Genomic DNA, 24,828 nt, shown 5'->3' with positions numbered 1-24,828 from the left:
TTTCCTTCTACTCCTCCCCCTGCCCCCACCAGCTGGCCAGCCCTGGATCTCTCCAGACACGCTACTGCGTCACAGCCTCCACACTTGCTCTTCCCTTGCCTGGATCCTAATCCCCACACTCTTCCTCCTCGCTCAAATGTGCCTTCTCAGCGAGGACAGCCCTGACAATCCTGCTTAGAATGGGAATTCCCTCCAACACTCCTCATGTCTCTTCCTTTCTTCCTTTACTTTTCTTATATTGCTTATCACCTTCCACAACAGGATATGATTTACTTTGATCTTGTTCATTGTTTGTCTCTTCCTACCAGAATGGGTTTCTGAACCTTGTTTATGTCGTGGATGCCTTTGGCAGTATCATGCAGTATAGGACCCTCTTGTCGAAATAAGGTTCAAAGTGATTTAAAATGTAGAAAAGAATATGCATAGGATTGCATAAGAAACAAATTATACTGAAATATAGGTATCAAAATATTTTTTAAAAAATTTGGGATATCATGTACTTGGTTCTTTATTCGTTAATAAGCTCCAACAACAAGTCTCACAATCACTGTAACTTAGAGATACCTGCAACAATGTAATGTGATAATATAAGGGATCTCTTAAACGGTGAAAAGTCCCACAGATACTACTACTATTGTAGCTTGTCTATACTGGAGGAAACACTAAATTCCAGTTAGAGGCTAATGAAAGAAATATGTACTTTTTTTCCTTATCCAGGCGCACAAACGTCCCTGAACTTTACGGGTCTGTGAATTCAAAGGTTAAAAACTCCTGATCCAGTTATCTACTGGATATAGAGGAATAGAGAAAGAGAACTGCATAGAGGAGTGGATTATTTTGTCTGTTTCTGTTCATTGCTGTATTCCTGGAACCTTACTAAAACACTGCCTGTCACACAGGAGGCTCTCCGTATCAAATATCTCGATAACAAATATCACCAATCCATGCAATGAGTTTATTTATGCTGGGTAAGTGTAAGATGGGAGAGGAGAATCTGACGTTACCTCAGTCAGTATCTGGTATCAGTGCCACACTGAACGTGAGACTGGGGCTGAAAGGTCTGTATTGGGCACATATTATCACCCCACCTCTAACACACAACCAAAGAAACAATGATGTCCTGAGAGAACTGTCTTCTAGAGTTAAAACTATCTGTACAAGTCTGCAGTGTGGTGTCTTCCCCTCAGATTTTAAAGGGTAATATATTGCCTCTAGGAGATTTTTACCTTGTATGTTCACTTTAGAACCTAATTTCTGAATTAGATTTGTATTGGATGACTTTCACATCAACTACTCCAGATTTCTCTCTTTCAGAGATTTCAGGGAATAGGAAGAAAGGGAAAAGAAAGGGAGAAAACAGAACTAACCAGTTGGAAGATCAAATTACTTTTGGGTAGAGAAAGGGCAGGAAAGGCAACATTAACGATAATAATTCAGTGATTTTTTAAATTCCCCTCCTTCAAAAAATGACATAAATCTCTCTTGCTGCCAAACCTTGAAGTATGTAATACAAATCTGAATAGAGTCCCTTGAAACCTGCTTGTACTAGGCAGTTGTTCAAAAAAATTATTTTCTAATCCCCATGATGTTATCAATACATTAGGTTTTTAAATTTTTGTTTTAAAAGTTTCTTTTGATTTCTGAAACTACTACTAAGAAAGTGTTCTAAACTCATAAGAGTGCACTGCATATAAAGGACATACAATAATTTCAAATTCAAAAGGAAATATATTTCACACTATAAAGTTATAATAGTAGTTCACTGTTTTTATAGACAAGCAAAGGGAAGCAAATGCATACTAATAAACAGATAAAATTATGACTGCTTTCAAATATATATGGTTCAAATCTTTGATCACATTCAGAATTACACAGCCAAATGTTAGTAATTTTTGCCTAGAAGACAAAATCATGACAATAATTTTTAAAAATACACTGTAAAAAAAGATAATCCTGTATTAATGTTTAAGAAAGTAAAAACCTTTCGATAATAGGATAATCATCATCAAAATATAAATAAGAAACTTTTCTGCATAATTTCAATTTTTCATATCTAGAAGAGTAAAAATTAGATGATTATTATAACTATTCCATTATGCTTTTGGTATCTGTTTACTTGTCAGTTTAATAAAACTCTAGTAACTGCAATTTTCATCAAAAGTATATTTTGGACAGAATCTCACCTGGTCTCTTCATCATCCCAAGCGATTCGCATGCCTTTCCCACCACCACCTGCTGAGGCCTTGATCATAACAGGGTAGCCTAACAGCAGGGAAGAATTAGACAGAAGTTCAGACTTTGATCATCTGGATGCATGAACATGACAACTGACCACATGTTCGATAACACAGAAGACAATAACTAATTTATTTAAAAGTTCCTTTCTTTAGAGTCAGGAAAATAATATCAGTGTAATGATCTTACATATATTTTTTAAATGAGTGTGATCGTTTTAAAAGAAAAAGACTATTTGTATCAATAAATATAACATTTTCCCCAATAATGAAATAAAAAGCTAAGAAAACATAATTTGAAAGTGGATTCCAAAAATGGAAATAAATACAGTATTAATTAACCAAGGATATAAGAAACAACTTTTATAGCATTAAGGAAACACACACGCACATGTGTGTGCGCGCACGCACACACGCATTCTTTTGATTCCCCAAAACTGCTGTTTGCATACATAACAAATTAAATTCCCTTTTTTTCAAAAGTAATGGTTTACAGGTATTTGAGGTATTTTCATCTGAAAAATCACAGGGAACCCCTGCAGCTTTTATCTGCAAGAACTGACATGATGGCTTTGGGAAAAATCAAGCCATGGCTGGTATATTATGCCTGGAGCAGAAGATGCAGAGCTCGCTGATATCAGTAGAGAAGCTACGGCACTACTCCACTCAGTCAACAGGCAATGAAATATCTAGACTTCGGGAATATTATGAAAATACAAAGTCAGGCCCAAAACAAAGGACATTTCCAGCCAACGTTTTATAAGAGAAAATTAATAAAATTGTTGTTGGTAAAGAGGATTGCGTATTTAGAGTAGTTATTATAAAGTAAAATTTCTGACAGCATGAGTCATCTACAATGATTTATCAAGAAAAGCTGTGAAGTCTCTTTGTTTAGAGGTTCTCCAACAATAAGGTGGAAATACTCATGTCTGAGACCACTTGTTTATGATCTTTTCTGAAGAAAGAAGAGGTCAGTGAGCCCTTAAAAGACTCTTCCTGACCTGTGATGCTCTAATAGCACTACACTCTAGCTATAGGATCTTCACGAAAAGGGAAGACAGGGCCAAATGTCACAGACCTTTGACCCCTAAACCACAAAACATCACTTAACTTCAACTTAGCTAAAATGGCACTTGCTTCCTAAGTGATTCATAAGTAATTAAATTTTTAAAATTCTGATGTTGGTTACGTTTATGTGAGATAGACTTATGTGGGACAGCATTTTAAAAGCAATAAATACTAAGTGCAGTAAGAACAAGAAAGATGAACATAGTACTTTCACACTGGGAGCCTTATAATCTAGGAAGAAAGAGGGGAAGTACCCAAATAATTCTCTCAATGGGAATTCAGAGAAGAATCACAGGAAGGTAAGAGAAAAGGGATTAAGAAAAGCATATTATAGATAGGGCCATTTATATGAGGCTATGAAGGACGACAGGACATGAACGTGTTAGGCAGGAACAGCAGAAATGGAGGCGGGGTAAGCACAGGACAGGTTTAAGAAAGGACTGAAACAATTTGAAGCACACAGAGCATCTGTAGGATGGCAGAGGAAAAGAGAACTCAAAACATAAACTGGGAGCACATTACGCTACACACTCTTGCATGCTACAGATCCTGCTTGAGAGTAATAAGAACGGTGTCTGTCTTGTTCAGTGCTGCAGCCTCACAATGAGTACCACATAAAGGAATTAGACTGAGATCAGTAAAGAAGAATTAGCTTGTTTTTGAGCAGTGAAGAAACAATATCCAAAAATTAGAAACCAGCATGCCTGAGAAATCCTTTTAAAAACTTAAGGTCTTTTTTATCCCCAAAAAACATGTCATCAATTCACCATCAAAAACTATTTATCCATGTGAACAGGAAACCACGAGAGGTATGATATCCACATCCCATATCTCTACTATTTTCAGTTCCCGCTGAGGATTAGGAAATTTGCAGTTATTCTGATTCCAGTATTAATCTCATCTTAGTCATTTATTCATCTATGGACCCTGGACTATATAGGGATTTGTAAGGTTCAAAATAAGATTGGGAAATTGTCCTTGGTAACAAGGAACTAGATGGCAAAACAAAACACATAAAATAATTTGTCAACAAGAAACTATTGTATGTTCAGAAAAGGTGAGAAATTGTCAGGCAACAGGCCAATATATAATAAGACAATTGCAATATGGTCTCTCCAAAGGAGGCAACGCAGTGTTAGACCTGTGAATACATATAACCCAGAAGAGAAGACTCCCTGACAAAAATTTAACAAGCCAAATATTAAACAACTGGGAGAGAGGGAGAAACTGGTAGAAGTTAGGGACATTACAGTCACAAACAATATAATTTTTGAGCTATAATTGAAAATAATATAATGGTAAGGTATTCTACTCAATTTCTTACGCCAAGTAAGTCATTAAATTTCAGACAGTACATATTTTTATGCTGTCACCATGCCATGGAGAAATGAGATCTAGCTATTTGGAAAGCAGGGAAAAGAATATTCCACACAGATGATATTAAATAATATCAAAAAGCCCAGTCCGTCATCCCTTCTTTCTTATTGTGCCTGTGGCTCTAATTAGGGTAAGCCATGGGGTGCCAGGAACTGGACAAAAAAGGGAAAAAAAAAGATTCAGTCAAAAGTTGACAATCCCGGAAAAAATCAGAAATGATCAAGTTGATGGCTATTGCTTCCTCTCTTTTCCCAGCCTGGGTATGAAATATCCACTAATGTTCTCTCACATTTTTTTTTTTAATCCACTGGAGTACTTACTCCTCTGTTCAACTTTTGTCTAGAACACATTTCTTTAATTTTATATTCTTCAGTTGACATACGTTTGAAACAGAACAACCTTCCTTATCATAACAAAACAAATTCTCCAAGGTTTTTAAAAGGAGACGAATCTCCTGGTATGATAAGATGGCTTAAAAAACAAAAAAACCCTCAGGTCCTAGTGCTGTTCACAGATACTTCCTCACCTTTTCCATCCTCTCACTGAACGCCTACTCCCCACTACCTGACCTCCCCTCCCAGACCCAGAGATACATGCCCCACTCTTTCTAACACCCCAACTCCAACATGCACAAAGTCTCCATTCCTTATTTCCATTCTGCATGATGCTTCCAAAAAGATATCTACTAAGTACTATGTGAGAAAAATGTTAATTTTTTTTTTTTTTTTTTTTAACAGAAACTTAGGGCTTCCCTGGTGATGCAGTGGTTGGGAGTCCGCCTGCTGATGCAGGGGACACAGGTTCGTGCCCTGGTCCGGGAGGATCCCGCATGCCGCGGAGTGGCTGGGCCCATGAGCCATGGCCGCTGGGCCTGCGCATCCGGACCCTGTGCTCCGCAACGGGAGAGGCCACAGCAGTGAGAGGCCCGCGTACCGCAAAAAAAAAAACAAAAAACAAAAAACAGAAACTTAGTACCAAAGTACTAAAAGGTTTCTATTCCTACTTTTCTGTACTCAACCTTCAAGGAAGGGCAGGTTTAACTGCAGGACAAGGTAACTTCTCCGGTTTCCTTTCCTCCCAGCAATCAGTATGTCTTACTTTCTATCATAAGCAGCAATCCTCTTTCTAACTCTACCATCAAATTCTCATTCATCAACTCAAAAATATTCACTGAATAAATACTTTGTGCCAAACACAGATTTGGCTCCAGGGGATACAAAGATGAACAATTCAGAAAATTATCTGCTCTTGTGGCACTTACTATATTTGGTATCTAGTAGAGAACTATATGTAAATATACATGCACCTAAGTGTTTGTGTGTGTGTGAAACACATTAAGTGGTGATAGTTGCTACAATAAAAACAACAGAAGGATGTGATTCAGAATGATTAATGTTACTTTTCCCAGAAACGGCTTCTCTGAGAAAACTGATATTTAAACTGAGACTTAAATTGACAAGCTAGAGCAAGTCCTCTGAAAAATCAATGACGGCAGAATATTCCTAACAGAAGGAACAAGTTGGAAAGGTTATATAGGAGAGGACATTGACCTAATGTAGTCCTAATTTTTTAAGATCACTTTGGCTGCTCTGCAAGGTATGAATTGAAAAAGGGCGAATAGGGTTTCCCTGGTGGCGCAGTGGTTGAGAGTCCGCCTGCCTATGCAGGGGACGCGGGTTTGTGCCCTGGTCTGGGAGGATCCCGCATGCCGCGGAGCGGCTGGGCCCGTGGGCCATGGCCGCGGTGGGAGAGGCCGCAGTGGTGAGAGGCCCGCGTACTGCGAAAGAAAGAAAGAAAGAAAGAGAGAGGAGAGAGAGAGAGAGGAGAGAGAGAGAGAGAGAGAGAGAGAGAGAGAGAGAGAGAGGGAGGGAGGGAGGGAGGGAGGGAGGGAGAGAGAGAGAGAGAGAGAGGGAAAGAGAAAGAGAGAGAGAAAGAGAGAAAGAGAGAAAGAGAGAAAGAAAGAGAAAGAAAGAGAGAGAGAAAGAGAGAGAAAGAGAGAGAGAAAGAAAGAAAGAAAGAAAGAAAGAAAGAAAGAAAGAAAGAAAGAAAGAAAGAAAGAAAGAAAGAAAGAAAGAAAGAAAGAGGGCGAAGATGGGAGAAAGAAGACTGATTAGGAAGCTTTGTGGTGGTCCAGCAGAGAGCGAGCTGTAACCTGGACTTGGCTGTAGATACAGAGAAAGAGAGAGAAAGACAGAGACTTGAAGGTTGTTTCAGAGGTAGAGTCAGCATGACGTATTGATAGTTAGGATATGGATGACAGGGGAATAAAGGAAGCCTCTAGAAGCTTAGGTGCTTTCCCATTTAGTGACAGTTATGGATTCCAAGCCTAAAGAAACAATTTTTCTTGACCAACTAATAGCACCATGTTGAGCTATACAAGACACACACTACATAATCCCCCCCCACCCAACCCCCTTCAAGCAAAACCTGCTCCTATACAGGGTGGCATAAACTGATAACTTAAAGGCTGATGAAATGACATCTTAATGATATAAAAATCATGAGTCATATAATAATCTTAGGTAGTTTTTTCATCTACAGTTTCTTGAATAAAAATTTCATAGACTATAATGACTGATGGAGAAGGAAAAGTAAAAAGAAGGAAAAAGTGAAATATTTCTTGGGAAATGTCCTAATTCCTAATTTGGTGGCACTAACCAGAAATCTCTCAAGGGTCAAACAGAAGTTGTGATTTTTTTTTTTTTTTTTGGTCTTCTTTTAAAAACAATTAGGGGACTTCCCTGGTGGCACAGTGGTTAAGAATCCACCTGCCAGTGCAGGGGACACGGGTTTGAGACCTGGTCCGGGAGGATCCTACATGCCGCAGAGCAACTAAGCCCGTGCGCCACAACTACTGAGCCTGCACTCTAGAGCCTGCGAGCCATAACTACTGAGCCTGAATGCCACAACTACTGAAGCCCGCGCGCCTAGAGCCTGTGCTCCACAACAAGAGAAGCCACCGCAATGAGAAGCCCGCGCAGCGCAATGAAGAGTAGCCCCCACTCGCCGCAACTGGAGAAAAGCCCGCGCACAGCAACAAAGACCCAGCGCAGCCAAAAATAAATTAATTAATTAATTAAAAAAAAATTAGGAAACACTTATACAAGGTCTTTATTTCCCTAAAGAAAAGGTTCAAAGTAAAAGAAAATGAAAGTTGTTTCAGAGAGTAAAACAGTCCTCTAGATGGGCAGAACAGGCTCTGATAATGGAACGTCAGAAGAGAAAACCAAAAAAATCAGGGGGGAAAAAGCCTAAGACAGACAGGAAGGAAATCCCCAGATGAAAATTATAAATACAAGTATTATGCATTATATTAATATTTGTTATATTCCTTTACTCTCCTTTAATGTAAAACAGTTCACTTACCTTTTCGGGTTGGGGGAGGGGAATTTTTGAAAAATCCAAGGTGGTTTTTGTATAGAGTGGTCCACAATTTGAATTTACCTGATTGTTTTCTCATTATTAGAGTCAGAATTTTTTTAAAAATTTAATACTCTACAGCTGATGCTATACCCTCAGTCTTAAATTACACAAGAAAGCAAAGGAAAAAAAAAAGTCCATTTGTCCTTTTCCTCATAAAATTAGGTTTGATTACTTGATAAGATGGTGTCCATTAAATTTCCTCATGAAATAACATTTTCCATTTGCAATTAACAAATGATCTGTAGACTGGAAACTTGGAAACTGTGACTATCCTATACTCAATATTTCAACCAATAGTAATAATAAACATTAATGATTCTTGCTTTAACTAATTTCTACATTGTTTGAAGTAAAATGAGTTTAAAAAATGAAGATAGTTTTTTTGCCTTCCTCAGTATTGCTTCTCCAGTAGCTAAAAGAGTGCCTGAAGAATAACATGAAAAATAATAATCACCAAGTAAATGTACTAATTAATTTCAGTAGTTGCAAATCATTTATTTTTACTGATGTGAAATATTTCACGGTATAAGCATACTGAAGCATTAATCATTCTACTGTGAGTGAACATTCAGATCTATACACACAATGCTCCCATGAATATTTTTGTAGGCATTGCTTGGAATACTGGGCAAGAGGTTCCTGGAGCATATGTCTAGGAGTACAACCGCTGGATGGTATGCAACTCTTATGAAGTCTTTATTTTTAACAAGTCCAATTTCTCCAATTTTATCTCCATTATCACTGTACTTAATACAAACTACCAAATCTCTTCATAGGACTCCTGTAGTAGCCTCCTAACAGAGCCCCCTACCAGTACAATTGGTCCCATCAAACTACAAAGAGGTCAGCAAAATTTCTTTAATAAATAAATAAAATATATATATATATATATATATATAAATAAAATAAATAAATATAGGATCACCTCTCTCTCCTGCCTAAAACGCTAAGGGTTTACATGGATGAATAAGCCATACATGTAAGAACCACAGATGTATAATGAAATAGAAATTATGAACTCACAGATAGGAAGTGTAGAAGGTAAAGAGAGATAGCCTAACATATACTAGTTGAAGCAGAATACCACAAAAAAGGTATGTTAGACTTGCCCTAAGAAAGCTTTAAAAAAAGTCTAAAAGGTATCAATCTGAACATCAATTAACTTATCAAACAAAATAAACTTGAACATCTTTTAAATAGAAATAAGAAAATCCAAATACAATATTTAACATTCACAATGTCTACAATCCAATAAAAAATTAAGAGACATGTTTGGAGGCAAAATGTGATCCATACAGAAGGAAAATAGTCAACAGAAACAAACCCAGAAATGAAGAACCTTAAAACAGCTATTACAATCCTATTACAAATTACAGTCATTACAAACACTGTAAGCATGGGAACGGAGTTAAAGGAAAAAGATCATGATGAGGAGAGAAACAGAAAATATTTAGAAATTAAAAATGGAATTTCCAGGTTTAAAAATAAAATGACTGAAAAGAAAAATGCAACAGTGTACAGAAAGAATTATACCATGACCAAATGGGATTTATGCCAGGTATGCAAGGCTAGTTCCACGTTCAAAAACCAGTTAATCTACCTCATCAATAGGTTAAAGAAGAAAAACTATATGACCATATCAGCAGATGCAGAAAAGGCATTTCACAAAATCCAACAGTATTGAGTTCAGCAAGCTAGGAATAGAAGGAAACTTCTTAGACTTCATAAAGAACATCTACAAAATGTCTACAGCTAACCTCATACTTAATGGTGAGAATCTAGATGCTTTCTCCCTAAGATCAGGAACAAGGTAAGGATGTCCTTTCTTACCACTCCTATTCAGTATCTTACTACAGGACCTACCTTATGCAATAAGGCAAGAAAAAGGTAAACAAATTGGGAAGAAAGAAATACAACTTCATTAGCAGGAAATAAAACTGTCTATGAAGAAAATCTCAAAGAATCAACAACGACCACCACCAAAACAAATCTTCTAAAACTATTGTGATTATAGCCAAGTTGCAGGACACAAGGTTAACGTACAAAAGTTGACCGCATTCCCAAATACCAGCAATTAAAACTTGAAGTTAAAAACACCATACCAGGCTTCCCTGGTGGCACAGTGGTTGGGAGTCCGCCTACTGATACAGGGGACGCGGGTTCATGCCCCGGTCCAGGAGGATCCTGCGTGCCACGGAGCGGCTGGGCCCGTAAGCCGTGGCCGCTGGGCCTGCGCGTCCGGAGCCTGTGCTCCGCAGCGGGAGAGGCCACAATAGTGATAATAATAATAATAATACAAAATAAAAACACCATACCGTTTACATTAGCCCCCTTCAAAATAAAATACTTAGGCATAAATCTAACAAAATATGTACAGTATCTATATGTGGAAAACTACAAAACGCTGATAAATGAAATTAAGGAAGACCTAAATAAATGGAGAAAGATTCCACGTGCATGGATAGGAAGACTCAATATTGTTGAGATACCAATTCTCCCCAAACTGATCTATAGATTCAATGCAATCCCAACCAAAATCCCAGCACGTTATTTTGTGTATATCAACAAAAAGACTTTAACATTTATATAGAAAAGCAAGAGACCCATAATGGCCAACACAATATTAAAAGAGGGTAACAAACATGAAAGACTGACATTACCCAACTTCAAGACTTACTATAAAGCTAAGTAATAAAATCACCATGATATTGGTAAAAGAACAGACAAATCAATCAGTGGAATAGCATAAAAAGCCTGGAAATAAACCCACACAAATACAGTCAACTGATCCTTGACAAGAAAGCAAAAGCAGCTCAATGGAGAAAGGACAGTCTCTTCAACAAATGGTACTAGAACAACTGGACATCCATAGGCAAAAAAATGAATCTAGACACAGTCCTTATACATTTCACAAAAGTTAACTCAAAGCGGATTGTAGACCCAACTATACAATGCTAAACAATAAAATGTCTAGAAAATAAATAAGAGAAAATCTAGGTGGCCTTTGGTTTGGCGATAAGTTTTTACAAACAACACCAAAAGTACAATCCATGAAAGAAAAACATTGATAAATTGGACTTTATTAAAATTAAACACTTCTGCTCTGCAAAAACACTCTTAAGAGAATGCAGACCCAAGTCACAGCCTAAGAGAAAATATCTGTAAAACATATCTGATAGAGAATTTATATCTAAAATATACAGAGCTCTTAAAACTCAAATAAGCATATGAAAAGATCTTCAACATCCTATGTCATCAGGGAAATCCAAATTGAAACAACAATGAGATACTACTACACACCTATTAGAATGGCTAATATCCAAAATACTGACAGCACCGAATGCTATCAAAGATGCAGAGCAACAGGAAACTTACTCTCGGATGGTGGGAATGAAAAGTGATCCTACCTAAAGCTAAATATAGTCTTGCCACGTGACCCAGCAGTTGTAGTCCTAGATACTTACCCAACTGAGTTGAAAATTTATGTCCACACAAAAACTTGTGCACAAATGTCTATTCATAATTGCCAAAACCTAGAAACAACCAAGATATGCCCAACTTGAGACAACTATAAAAGACCAACCAGTATGCAGAATTCTCTCCAGGATTAGCTAAGGCCTTTGTTGAGTCTGCATCTCAACTCAATTCAACTTCTCCTTCAATCCAGTTTCTTTCACTCCCTCACATGTGTTGGTCCCAAAAATACTCCCCAATAAAATTCCAGAGTCTGCTTCTAAGACAGGTATACAATCTGTGGCAGAGGAGCACATTTGGAAGGCTGTTACAGTGATCTAGGCAAGAGATGACACTAGCTTAAACAAAGACAACAGTAGGATAAATGGAGAAAAGCTGATGAATTCAAGATTTAGGAAATGCTGACAGTGATATGCAAATGGAAAAACCACATAACGCAATATAATAGTGAATGCTGAGCCACAGAGAAAGCCTCACTGCTGATCAAAATCGAGACCCCTCTACTTCCTGCCTCTGTGATCCAGGCCGTTTCAGATGGCACAGAACTCCTCCCCACTCCACAATCTTACCAATGGGAAGTAAACATGTAGGATAAAGAAAATGTAAATTTTTGTTGTTTAAGGTCACATGCGAAGGGCAATAAAAACATGAAATACTGGAACTCTGATAAACTAATGACAATTGCATAGACTCAAATAAAAATTAGCACATTACTAAGTTTTCCGAGGAAATGTAATTCACAATCTACTGGGCAATTTGGCTGTCATGCAACACTTGGCTACGCTGAAAAGTTCCTATTGTGAATACAAAGAGATAGTTCCAAGCAATTTGGGAAAATAAATTCCATCATCAATGCATTTCCCATGTTGTGTTTATTTGGTCATAATTTTCCACTTTTTACTGTTGTCTTTTAATTACAAATTAGTTATATAGTTCGTTTAGTTTTATCATTATCAATTTAGTTTTGGTATAACTTTGGTTTAGCACACTTCAGACTGAGGTGATGCATATTTGTATCTATCTGCGGTCCATAATTATCCCGTAGCTAGAATGTAAACATATATGTGTTGCAGTCCAACTATGAATTATTCGTATCTACTACTACCACAGATACACACAACCTCTAACAAAGGTATGTGTAGGTGATATTTATTATCACTGAGTTTTTACCACTGGAAAATGAAAAAGGGTGAAGTGGACACAGGATATTTTGCCTTTCCTAAGATAGCCATGCACACATAAATAACTATATAAATACACTGAGTTTAAATAAGAATGAACTAACATTATACACATAAAGATATAATCAAGCTGTGTTATAAGAAAGTAAACCAATACATAACAATATTTTGTTTTAATATGGCAAAGAAAGGCAATTACATTTTTTTGGGAAAAACTGATCTGGTCTACCTATTTCCCTCTATTTGGGCAAATAAAAAATACTAGATCCCTAACTCTGATCCAGGGATCAGAAATTAAGCACACGTCAGTGTATAGATTAGAGCAGAGTGGGTTCACAGACAGAAAGTTTCCAAACAAAAACCAGTCTTAATGTCTTCACATTAGTGTCCGAACACTACGCAGAGCCTTTTGCAATAGAGTAACAGAAAAAAGAAAAGGCATGCAAGAATGAACTACAATAAAACAAAGAGAGGGAGGCAGTGGAAACAAATATGACATGGTAAAATACAGAGAGAGAACTTGTGAAATCATGCTTAAACCCAAAATGCATATACTGGAGTAATAAAAGAAAATGTAAGTACCCAAGTGACAATGGGAAAGAAAGAAGGGACGTGGAATACACGTTCCCAACTCCCAGGGACTATCATTCTAATCTTAAATGACTGCATGCATTACTTCAATAATAGGAAAACTGCAAAATAAAAACCTCATTCTTTAATGAATTTTACAAAGAATACTTTAACACCATTTTCTTCAACCTTAGGCATTTCTTAATAAATCTCATAAATAAATAGATAGATGGATAGTAAATGTGTCTTCTACTGAGGACCAAATTGGAAAATGAATTAATGTTACATAAGATTATGAAAAAGGTATAAATTGTAATATCTTTTCAAAGGCTTCCTCAATATATCTTTAACCACAAAGTCATACACTACATGTGAAAAGTTTTCTAAGCAGCATGAAAGAAATAAAAGAAATAAAAGATTTCAAGGCTTAGCTAAGTATTTCTATCCATCTTTAGCATGAAAAATTTGTTCTTTTATACCAAAAAAAAAAAAAAAAAGAGCAACCTTTTTTTAACGTTATACCATGCCAAAAGGAAGATGAGAAGAAGAGGCAAAGGACAAGGAAAAAAATAGCCAGGGCAGAGAAGAAGAGACAAAGCAATTCCTATACACTTATCAGAGTCAGAGGCCAAGGCATATGGGAGAGCATAACTTGCAAAGAATGTGAAGATATCACGTCTACACTTAGTGTGAAGGCAATAAGGTTCAGGAAAAGACTCTCATACATTTAAATCTTAGATCCCTAAAAACTTCCTTTAGTCTTGCCTAGTGAATCCAAGGACAGCCTATATGAATTGATGAGCTATAGTCATTAACAACCACATACTAAATTTACTTAAATAATTGTAGATTTTTTTTTTTTTTTCAGTATGCAGGCCTCTCACTGTTGTGGCCTCTCCCGTTGAGGAGCACAGGCTCCGGATGCACAGGTTCAGTGGCCACAGCTCACGGGCCCAGCCGCTCCGCGGTACGTGGGATCTTCCCGGACCAGGGCATGAACCCATGTCCGTCCCCTGCATCGGCAGGCGGACTCTCAACCACTGCGCCACCAGGGAAGACCTAGATTTTTTTTTTTTAGTTATCTATTTGCTGAGAGTTTATCATGGTTTACTTAATATTCCTATTTCCCAGGCATCTCCATTACAAAACTGGAGATTAAGGAAAAACAGTGAGAAAATTATTGTCAAATCATGATCTATGAACACTATGAAAAAAAAAAACCTTTAAAATGTATGACCACTTACTTCATTTCCATACTTATATATAAGTTTCTATTTTGGTTCATTCACTGAATAACCGTTTGCTGAATATATACTATGCGATGATCATTGTCTTAAGTACAAGAAATACAAAGGAAACTAACCCATGGTCAATTTTACTATAAAACAGTAACCAGATGAACATAAAGCAAACATTTGCAAAGACAGAATTTACTTAATGGAGGGAGCCCCACACTATTTTAAGAGAAGAGCAACCCATCAAGATAATTCAATAAAAGGGGCAGGCGGATACTTCCACATCAAACTAAGTCCCAGGAATATTGCTGGACAAGGAACATACTTTATGAGATACTGTTCTAGTTTGATACTATTTTCTCCTTTCCTTTAAATATCCTTCATAACTCAATCATTCACTCTTCCTTTTAATAGAGAATTACTTGAGAAAAATATGTATTCTATTGTTGGGTAGAGTGTTCTATATATATATATATCAGTAAGGTCTCATTGGTTTAAAGTGTTAAGATCTCTACTTCCTTACTGATCTTCTCTGTAGATATCCTACCCAGTATTTAAATTGTACTACTGAAGTCCCCAACTATTATTGTAGAACAATCTATTTCTCCTTTCAATTCTGTCAATGTTTAACCTCATATATTTTGCATCTCTGCAGTTTGGTGCATAGATGTTTATAATAGTCAATATGTTTAAAATAATCAATGTATAATGTCTTTGTCTCTTATGACAGTTTTAGGCTTTAGTTTAAGTCTGTTTTGTCTGATATTAGTATAGCCACCCCAGCTCTCCTTTGACTACGATTTGCATGGGATATCTTTTTCCATCCTTTCGCTTTTAATGTATTTCTGTCTCTGGATCTAAAGTGAGTTTCTCATAGACAGCAAAGAGTTGGATCATGTTTTTTATCCATTCTGCCAATGTCTGGCACAGTGAGATACCATTTCACACATACTAGGATGGCCATAATATTTTTTTTTAAAAAAAAGAAAGAAACAAGTATTGGCAAGGATGTGAAGAAATTGGAAACCTCATACATTGCTAGTAGGAATGTAAAATGATTCAGCCACTGTGGAAAACAGTTTGGAGGTTCCTCAAAAAGTTAAACATATGAAAAAAAAAAAGTTAAACATAGATTTACCATCGAAACCAGCAATTCCACAACTAGGTACATACCAAAATAATTAAAAACAGGTATGCAAACATATACATGTATATGCATATTCACAGCAGCACTATCTACAATAGTCAATAGCTGGAAACAACCCAATGTCCATCCACAGGTGAATGGATAAACAAAATGTGGTATAAACACACTATGGAATATTATTTGGTCATAAAAGGAATGAAGTATTGATATATAGTAAAACATGGATGAACTTTGAAAACATAAAAGATACAAAAGATCACATGTTTTATGATTCCATTTATATGAAATATCCACAATAGGTAAATCCATAGAAACAGAAAGTAAATTGGTGATTGTCAGGGGCCAGGAAATAAGGAGTGAATATTAATGGATAGATTCTTTTAGGGGTAATGAAAATGTTCTGGAATTAGCCTGTGGTGATGGTTCATTAATCCTGTGCATATACTAAAAAACACTGAATTGTACACTTTGAGAGACCAAATTTTATACTATTTAATTTTATCTCAATTTTAACTATTTTATCTCAATTTTTTAAAATCAAATAATTAGTATAAAAATTTAGAACAGGTTGTCTCTAAATCTGAGGGGGTGATACTGACATGGAAGGAGTATGAGGGAACTTTCTGGGGTGACAGTAATGTCCAACGTCTTAGTGGGGTTTTGGGTTACACAGGGTGGGTATGCATATATCAAAATCAGCAAATACACACTTTAGACCTGTTCATGTTACTGTATATAAATTTTGCCTCAAGATAATCAAATTGTATACAAATACTGAATTAAGTTAAAGACATCTATGTTGAAGTATATAGTGGGATGCATCCTGATATTTGCAATGTACTTTGAAATGCACCAAAATTAAAATGGATTAACCAATGGATAGATAAGTGATAAAGCAAACTTAGCAAAAGATTAATAGTGGAGTGTTGGTGTTGGGTATATAGGTATACATTGTAAAAGTCTTTCAAAATGTTGTATGATTTAAAATTTTCAAAATAACACATTGAGGAAAAAGTTAAAAAAACAAGAAAAATATCCAAAAGGCATGAGTACTTTGCAGAGATTTGGAATATAGTTATAAAACAGAATTACTGAGTGGTAATGTTAGAGTGTCTTCTCTTGAAGACATGACATTTAAGCCAAGATATGAAAGGCTACAAGGAGCCATCTATGTGAAGATATCAGCAAGAGTATTCCAGGCTTCCCACCCCACCCCAAAAAATCTTATTCTAAGGCCCTGAAGTTTGATGTAATCAAGAGAGCCAGTTTAGGGACTTCCCTGGTGACGCAGTGGTTAAGAATCCGCCTACCAATGCAGGGGATACGGGTTCGAGCCCTGGTGCCGGAAGATCCCACATGCCGCGGAGCAACTAAGCCCGTGCACCACAACTACTGAGCCTGCGCTCTAGAGCCCGCGAGCCACAACTACTGAAGCTCGTGCGCCTAGAGCCTGTGCTTCGCAACAAGAGAAGCCACGAAGAGTAGCCCCTGCTCGCCACAACTAGAGAAAGTCCATGCGCAGCAACAAAGACCCAAAGCAGCCAAAAATAAATAAATTTTAAAAAACAAAGCCAGTGTGACTGAAGTATGGTAGGAAAGGAAGGGAGTAGTTTAAAATGAGATTGGAGAGAAAGGCAGGTGTCAAATCATTTGGGGCTTGTAGTCACAGTAAGGAATTTTAATTTTATCTAAGTGCAATGGAAAGTCATTAACGGGTTTAAAGCTGGGATCAACTGGGTGGGATGAGATGGGGTGTGTCCGTATTATTTAGTTTTAAAATATCACACTGACTGCTATGTGAAGAATGGCTTTGAAGTGTTTAAGAAAAGAAGTAGGAAAACTATTATAGTCCCTGCAAGAACAATGGTAGTTTGGAGGAGAGTGTTGGTAGTCAAGATAGTGAGTAGTGAATATGGGAGATATTTTGAATGAAGACTTGACAGTATCTGTTGATAGACTGACAATAGGATGACAGGGGAAAAGGAACCAGGATAGATCTTGGATTTTAGCTTTAGCCACTGAGTGAATGGAGTGACATCTACCGAGATGTAGAAACCGTGGGAGAAGCAGGTTTGGAGTATGGTGGATCTGAGGATCAAAAAAATTTTTCTTAAATTGGGTACGATTTGTGACTGTAAGGAAGACAGGCAGAAGAAAAGAAAACAATCAGAGTAATCTGGAAGTTGTTAAAGAACAGGGTTTAGATTTACAAATTCTTTTCCTTTTAAGAATCAATTTTGGCTTGATTGTATTAAGGACCTTTGATCCAGTAAAAAGCTCAAACTTTAATGCAAATCAAGCTTACTGATTGCTGTTGCCTATCTCTGGGGTTAAAGATAAACTGGGGATCAATAGCCCTGTATCTTTAAACTTAAGAGAGGTCAAAAGGAAAAAATCAGGAGTGAGAATGAGGGAGACAAGGAAGCCCAAAAAACAAGTACATAGAAGTAACATATTAAGTCTTAACTGTCTCTCACCCTGTCAATGATAAGGGGCTGTCTGATTCTTAAATTCCACATATAACATGATTAAGTATCTTATACTATTTTACACAAAGTGGTAACTCAAATTTTAGCTCTCAACCTCTAATACCATTAGTTTTCCAAAGTATATTGAAAAACCCATGCTCTTTGGAGCTAAATGACCCTAAATTTAAAGGAGCCCACCAGTCAGTAGCTCTGTGACCTTGAGCAAATTACTTACCATTTCTAATCCTTAGTTTCTTAAATGTAAATGAAAATAATTAACCCAAGAATTAGCATTAGAAATAACATTCACAAAGTGCCTGCTACATGGAAAAAATGCTCCATAAACAAGAGCTACTATTATGCAAAAGGCACCTAATTCATCAATGCTCAACCCGGTAGTTTCCTCCTTAGGTAGCCCAGATCCCTGTTTCCAGAAAAGAAGTACAGATGAGAGAGAGAAGGGAACCACAGAAAAGACAATCAATTTCATTTTCACCATGTAACACAGAAAGAAGTAAAACAGAGAAATCTGTGAATAGGCATGACAAATGGACCATCAGCAACCTACAAATGGATAGGTTCAAAGGTTGATTATAATTCAGTTGTTTAGAACTGGGAACATATTTTCCCAGGGAATCAATGTTCAATTCAACTCTCAGACAAACTCACAAGAAGTCATCAAAATCATAATGTAGTTAAAATGTGATATATCTCAATAAAATTAGTAGAAAACTGATGAATCAACCAAACAATACAGAAAACCAAGAAACTTTAATAATATGTAATTTAACTTATTTTAGAAGCTGGCACTTGAGGGAAAAGGTTTTATGGGAGGTTTCGGTAGTGATTCAGAGGGGGTTTCAGGGAAATTTCAAAAGCTTTATAAGGCTTTTGAAAGCCTTTTGGTTCTTTATTATGTTTTACTTCGCCTCAAATTTTATGGCTTCCCTTTCTTTCAGCATAAGCAAAACACTAGCACTCTTATACTTAATAGCCATGATTGCGATCATTCATTTCACGAATGAGAAGGAGCAACTGGGGAAGAACTAGAGGAAAGACAGGAAAGAAGAAGGACCATAACGGATGTGCCCAAATATAAAGAAAAGAGCCTTCAATTGAATTAGATAAACTCAGTAAGTAAAAAACTGAAGGGGGTTGAGGGTGGTTAAGTACAGCACTAAAATAGTAAGGGAGGAAAAAGCCAGGTGATGAGAACTGGTCAGAGTCCCACCATGATTCACTGGTTATTTTAAAGGTCACAATTTTTTTTTTCCTTAAAGTGGAAAACAAAAAAAGAGCAAGCAAAGCAACCTGCCACTTATACAAAGGGAATTCTGAAGAGCTGAAGATTCATAATTAAAATTGTGACAAACCAATAGAATTCAAGATTTTCTCCTAACCCCTTTTTATTTCTCTAAATTCCTCCAAATATTCTGTTCTTTTTATGTAGATACTATTGTGATAACAGCATTATTATGTCCTGTTATACAGATGATAGTAATATCTAAACTAGAACTAGAAAGATGACTTTTGACATTTACAAGTACACAACAGAATAAAATTATTTTAGGAAAGTCTCCTCAAAAGCCAGCAGACATGTTATAGCCTCTTAGGCTATGAGGAATGCAGTGATTTCAAACCAGAGAGAGAAGCTTTTGATTTTCTTAAAGACATAAACCACAAATCAGTTCCATGTAGTCCAACCTATATTCAGAATCTAGCAAATCTTCCTGAGAAGTACTGAGATGCTTTTTGATGCTTTTTGAAGCCTGAAGAAATGATTAATGAAGAGATGTTATAGTCAGATAAAATAAGATTTTCTAGGGCTTGGTCTTAAGTCCAGGACCTATATCAGTCAAATCAGCCAAAGTAAATGCTCTCCAAATGAATAAAATAATTCTAAATAATCAGAGAAAACAGGACTAAAGAAATGTTAATGTGGGATGCTGAAAAGCTTGGCCCCATCAGTGCAGGAATGCTAAGATGCTGTGATTTCCTAACTACCAAGCATTGTCTAATTTCTCTCATCTACCCACAAATTTTTGTCAAATGTAAACAAATATGAGCTGATTAATAAAACTGTAAAATTACTTAATAGCATTACTAATCTATGATAACAGTATGCCCATGCATTTTCTTAATTAACAGGTATTGAAAATACAATGTCAAGAGTGCCAGGAATATTTTTGAAAATAAAAAGTCAGGGAGCACTGCCCCAGTATAATTATACATACAACAGGCAAGTAAAACAGTCATTAAAACGTCCTTCAGTTTACCTTTTACTCCAATTTAGAATATTCTGTTCTCACATCCTATTTTCTCTTTCCTAACAAGATTTTTAAGTTGATATTTAAATTCTTAGGAAAAGGTAAAAACTTGAAGAGCCTTGTCAAATACGAAATCTTCATGTTAATCACGTATGTCCTTTAGTAAGTTGTATTCAACTACATATATATAAATTTACATTACATCCAATCTCAAGAACTATTAAGACAATTCCTTAATTAGCCAGTGATTTTCTCTTACAAAGGAACTATAATTAAGGTCAAATTACTCTTTAAAGTTCCTTTTAATAATAGAATATGGTAATTCCGCTGATAAATTCTTCCAGAGGAACAAGTAATCAGAAACCTGAAACTATTAAACTATTATTTGCTCTTTGGGAATTACGTATTACATGTTTACTCAACCATATCTGCTAAAAGACATAGAAATCCTACCAAAGTTAATTTAAGAACTTACCAATTTCCCTTGCAATTCTGACAGCTTCATCTGCATCCTGTAAAAGCAGGAAATGAGACCCAACATTAATCCCATCAACCATTGCACAATGTCTTTAGGGCAGTCATATATTGCACTACTGCCTCCTCCGATTCATTTAATGTTCAATTTTACAACCTTCTAACTCTTTTTATTCAGAGAAATGTAAAATTAATACCATAAGTGGAATGTAAATTCTACCTCATCCTTATTATATTAAGAAACTCAAAGCAGTTTGAAATGAGCTGGCAGGAAGCACTACCAGAATTGCCAAGTGATTTGGTGCAGTTGCTGGAATTTAACGGCAGAATTTAGATGTTTACAATCAATACTGAACCATAAATCAGATCGTTAAAGCTTGTCCACAGCCAGCTTGTTTCTGTCTCTGATATTTATATGTCATGTTTTCCTTGATTCTGTCAGCAGGGGGAGTTGATTCTCTATTGTTTGGGAGGAGATCAACAGATTTTCCAGAAACAAAAAAGTAAATTTCTAGTATCTATAGGAATTGCCAATTGTTCCCCTCAAAAAATTCCTTTAGTGATCTCCATTACTTTTTCTTTTTTATTTCATTTTTTGGGGGGGTACATATTTTATCTTTACCAGTTACATCTTGTTAACGTAAATTAAAACCTGAAATTCAATGAACCATCTAGTGGGGGGAAAACTTCCAAAAAGCCAAGGAAAGAAAAGGCATTCTAAAACAGTACAAGGTAACACTGTAAATCAACTCTACTTCAATAAAAATTTTAAAAATAAAAATAAATAAAACAGCACAAGGTAAAAGTTTATGAATGTAAGGATTACTTACTGCTAAATATCAACCAATGCTACTGAATGGACCAAAACTTCCCTTGAATCTAAACCATTTCATTGATCATTAATTCTCACCTAACACGTCCAACACAGGACATTTCCCCCAGATAACAGTAAAGAGAAAGCTGAAAAGATTTTAAGTCCAAGTAAATCCTAGTAAATTTAACTTTTTAAATAATTCAGTGACATACACTAAACTATTACAGGGAATGACAGTAATGTTTTGAAACCATCAGCTGGTAAGAATGCCTGAATTTTTAGAAAATAACTTTAAAATATCAAAGTAAAGGTTGGTATTTTTTAAGCTTTTAAGCTAATACTTCAAAAATGTAGAGTAACCATGTCAGCATCCTCCCCCAAAATGGGAGGGCGGGGGATGTTTATAACTGCTTCATTCATGTCTAATAAAAAAAAAAAATCTTCCTTAAAAGTCTTCAGTACCTAATAACATCCCCTGAATAAGGAGGTTGGCAGGGGAAGTTGTCAGAAAAATTTAATTTCCTTTCATTAGCCAGTCTGCTCCACAAATAGGTGCTTGTTAAGTTCAAAGCAGTCCTGAAAGCAACATCAGTTTTAAGTCTTTTTTGTTTTTAACTCCAAGCAGTCACATCTGCTAATGAGATTTTCCAAATAACAATTGTTTTCAAGTCAGAGATAAATCTATACTTTCCATTCTACCCCCACAAAAAATCAAGGTTTACTGCTTTATTACACCTTGCTGTTTTCACTGACCTTACATTCTCCAAATTTTAGCTTAAAGGGATAAAAATCCATGAAAAGGGTCATTTAATAATGTTAGTGGTTTCCACACATTGAGTTTGAAGGTTCTTTGTTCAAGCCAGTGACAGTTATTGGAGAATACTTCCCCTTAATAGCCTCTCTGTCAGGAAGTGTTAAACCTGCCAAATGCGGACAATTAGTGCCTCGCGAACAAAATACAGGAAGAGTGCTGGCTCATGGAGACTGGATTATAAGAAGACTAGAAGGAAACTTTTAACATGTCTTTTCTTTCAAACGTGTAATAGTATATTTGCAAAAGATATTCAGAGAGAAAAAACACTGCTATCTAAAAGGTTTATTACCTTGAAAAAACTAACAGGCAATGTTAGTTCATTAGTAATATTGTAATACGTATTTATATATACATATTATGGATGGACTGTGTACAGAGAGATACATGTTTACACAAAGCAAAACTTCTAAAAATTCTTTAGCTGCTACAAATCCAACACTTCGATAAACTGCCACAAAACAATCTTGTGTTTTAACTAATCAGTATGCTTAAGTTTTCTTACTATGAAAAGCAAATTCTACTAAATGACCTTCCAAGTAAAATCAAACTGTCTTTAAAATTAATTTTTCACTTATCATTCATTCATCCCAAAATATTTAATTGAGCATATATTATGTACTAGACATTAAAAATCTCTATTACCAGTTTCAACAATAAACTATTAAGTACACCTATCTCCAATATGTTCTTTCAGCACATATACAAAACTACTTTTAAAGAGATAAAAAGGTCCTATGTGTTGGGGTTGGCCAAAAAGTTCGTTCGGGTTTTGCCGCGCAATGTTACAGAAAAACCCAAACGAACTTTTTGGCCGGCCCAATAGCTTCAAATTCAACGGCACTGACACATCCCACAGTGTAACTTCCCTGTAGGGCTATAGGTAGAAAAAATTTTTGTAGTAAAAAAAAAAAAATTGAACCAACAAGAAAAAGACCAACAATCATCTGACGAGGAAAGGGTTGCGGGACAGTATTAAGCTATATAATTCTAAAACAGCAGCAGTTCAAGAAATGGAGAAAGAGGAAAGAAGCCAACAGAACCAGTAGCCATTTCTTCTACTCCTCTATTTCAGCACAGCTTACATTAAGTGAGCTCTATTATCCAACTGAAGAATAAAACAGTAAAAAATTCTGTTTTATAGAGAGTATGATGGGAGAGGTAGGTGATGCTGCTATAACCAAATAAGTAGATCACAACAATGTAAAAAGGAGCTAAAAAACTTGGATGCTTTTTCTGCAGGCCCAATTTATCTGTTAATGGTCTGTAGCACCCACCTGTGAGACAGCAAAGTCCAGCAGCTAAGAGCATAGATACTGGAGCCCAAAGGCATGGGCTCCAATGCTGGCTCAGTGACAGTGAACGCATTACCTACCAGTATGCCTCTATGGAATTAGGTTACCTCATCTGTAAGATGGACATAATATCTCATAGGGTTATTAAGAAGATGAAATTAGTAACAGCTGAAACACACTAAAACAGAGTCTGGGGACTTCTCCGGTGGCGCAGTGGTTGGGAGTCCTCCTGCCAGTGCAGGGGACACGGGTTCGAGCCCTCGTCCGGGAGGATCCCACATGCCGCGGAGCAACTGGGCCCATGTGCCACAGCTGCTGAGCCCACGTGCCGCAACTGCTGGGGCCCGTGTGCCTAGAGCCCGTGCTCCGCAACGGGAGAGGCCACTGCAATGAGAGGACTGTGCACCGCGATGAAGAGTGGCCCCTGCTTGCCGCAACTAGAGAAAGCCCGCACGCAGCAAAGCAGACCCAACGCAGCCATAAATAAACAAACAAACAAATAAATTAAAAAAAAAAAAAAAACAGAGTCTGGCAAATAGTAAGCACTCAGTTAAGGTTGGCAATATGTGATAAAATGGGCAGCCCGCACCCCCAACTATCAAGTTTGTTCCTTTCCTGCCTGCCCTTGGTTGTCCTATCCTGTGGTCATCACTCATTCTCTGAACCTGTATGATACAGAACTAATACTGGCACTGCAATACTGCAAAAATGTGCACCTGTACCTCCAGTGCCCTTCACTGGATCAGATGATCCGAGTACTCTTTACAGCTGGTAAGCAGGGTTCTTCTTGAGCAGGGAAGGGAAGTAAAATCTATAACAAAGACGGGCAAATTCAAGTAGTCCTCCCTGATGTTAAACACCCAATTTATTTCTACAGTGACAGTAGTGTCCAATACTGGCTCCACCACCCACAATTCAGGCCACACCTCTCCCTTCTCACTTGCTACATACAGCCTACTTACCAACCCTGAATTCTGTACTCACTGGATG

At 36.7% G+C, this 24,828-nt stretch overlaps 1 protein-coding gene across 2 annotated transcripts in view; it reads right to left on the bottom strand.

Annotated features, from left to right (window-relative positions):
- PCCA (propionyl-CoA carboxylase subunit alpha) overlaps positions 1–24,828 on the bottom strand; it is a 355,728-nt gene that overhangs the window by 223,363 nt on the left and 107,537 nt on the right. For both annotated transcript variants that reach the window (XM_059995774.1, XM_059995775.1), the window contains 2 exons: positions 20,920–20,956; positions 2,184–2,262 (listed from right to left, as the gene is read on the bottom strand). In XM_059995774.1, coding sequence (XP_059851757.1) covers positions 2,184–2,262; positions 20,920–20,956 — 116 coding nt within the window. The remainder of the gene's footprint in view (positions 1–2,183; positions 2,263–20,919; positions 20,957–24,828) is intronic.

This window comes from Delphinus delphis, chromosome 18 (assembly GCF_949987515.2).
Source record: "Delphinus delphis chromosome 18, mDelDel1.2, whole genome shotgun sequence".
Taxonomy (NCBI): Eukaryota; Metazoa; Chordata; class Mammalia; order Artiodactyla; family Delphinidae; genus Delphinus; species Delphinus delphis.
Note: the sequence above shows the minus strand (reverse complement) of the source record. Positions and strands in the feature narration are given on the sequence as shown.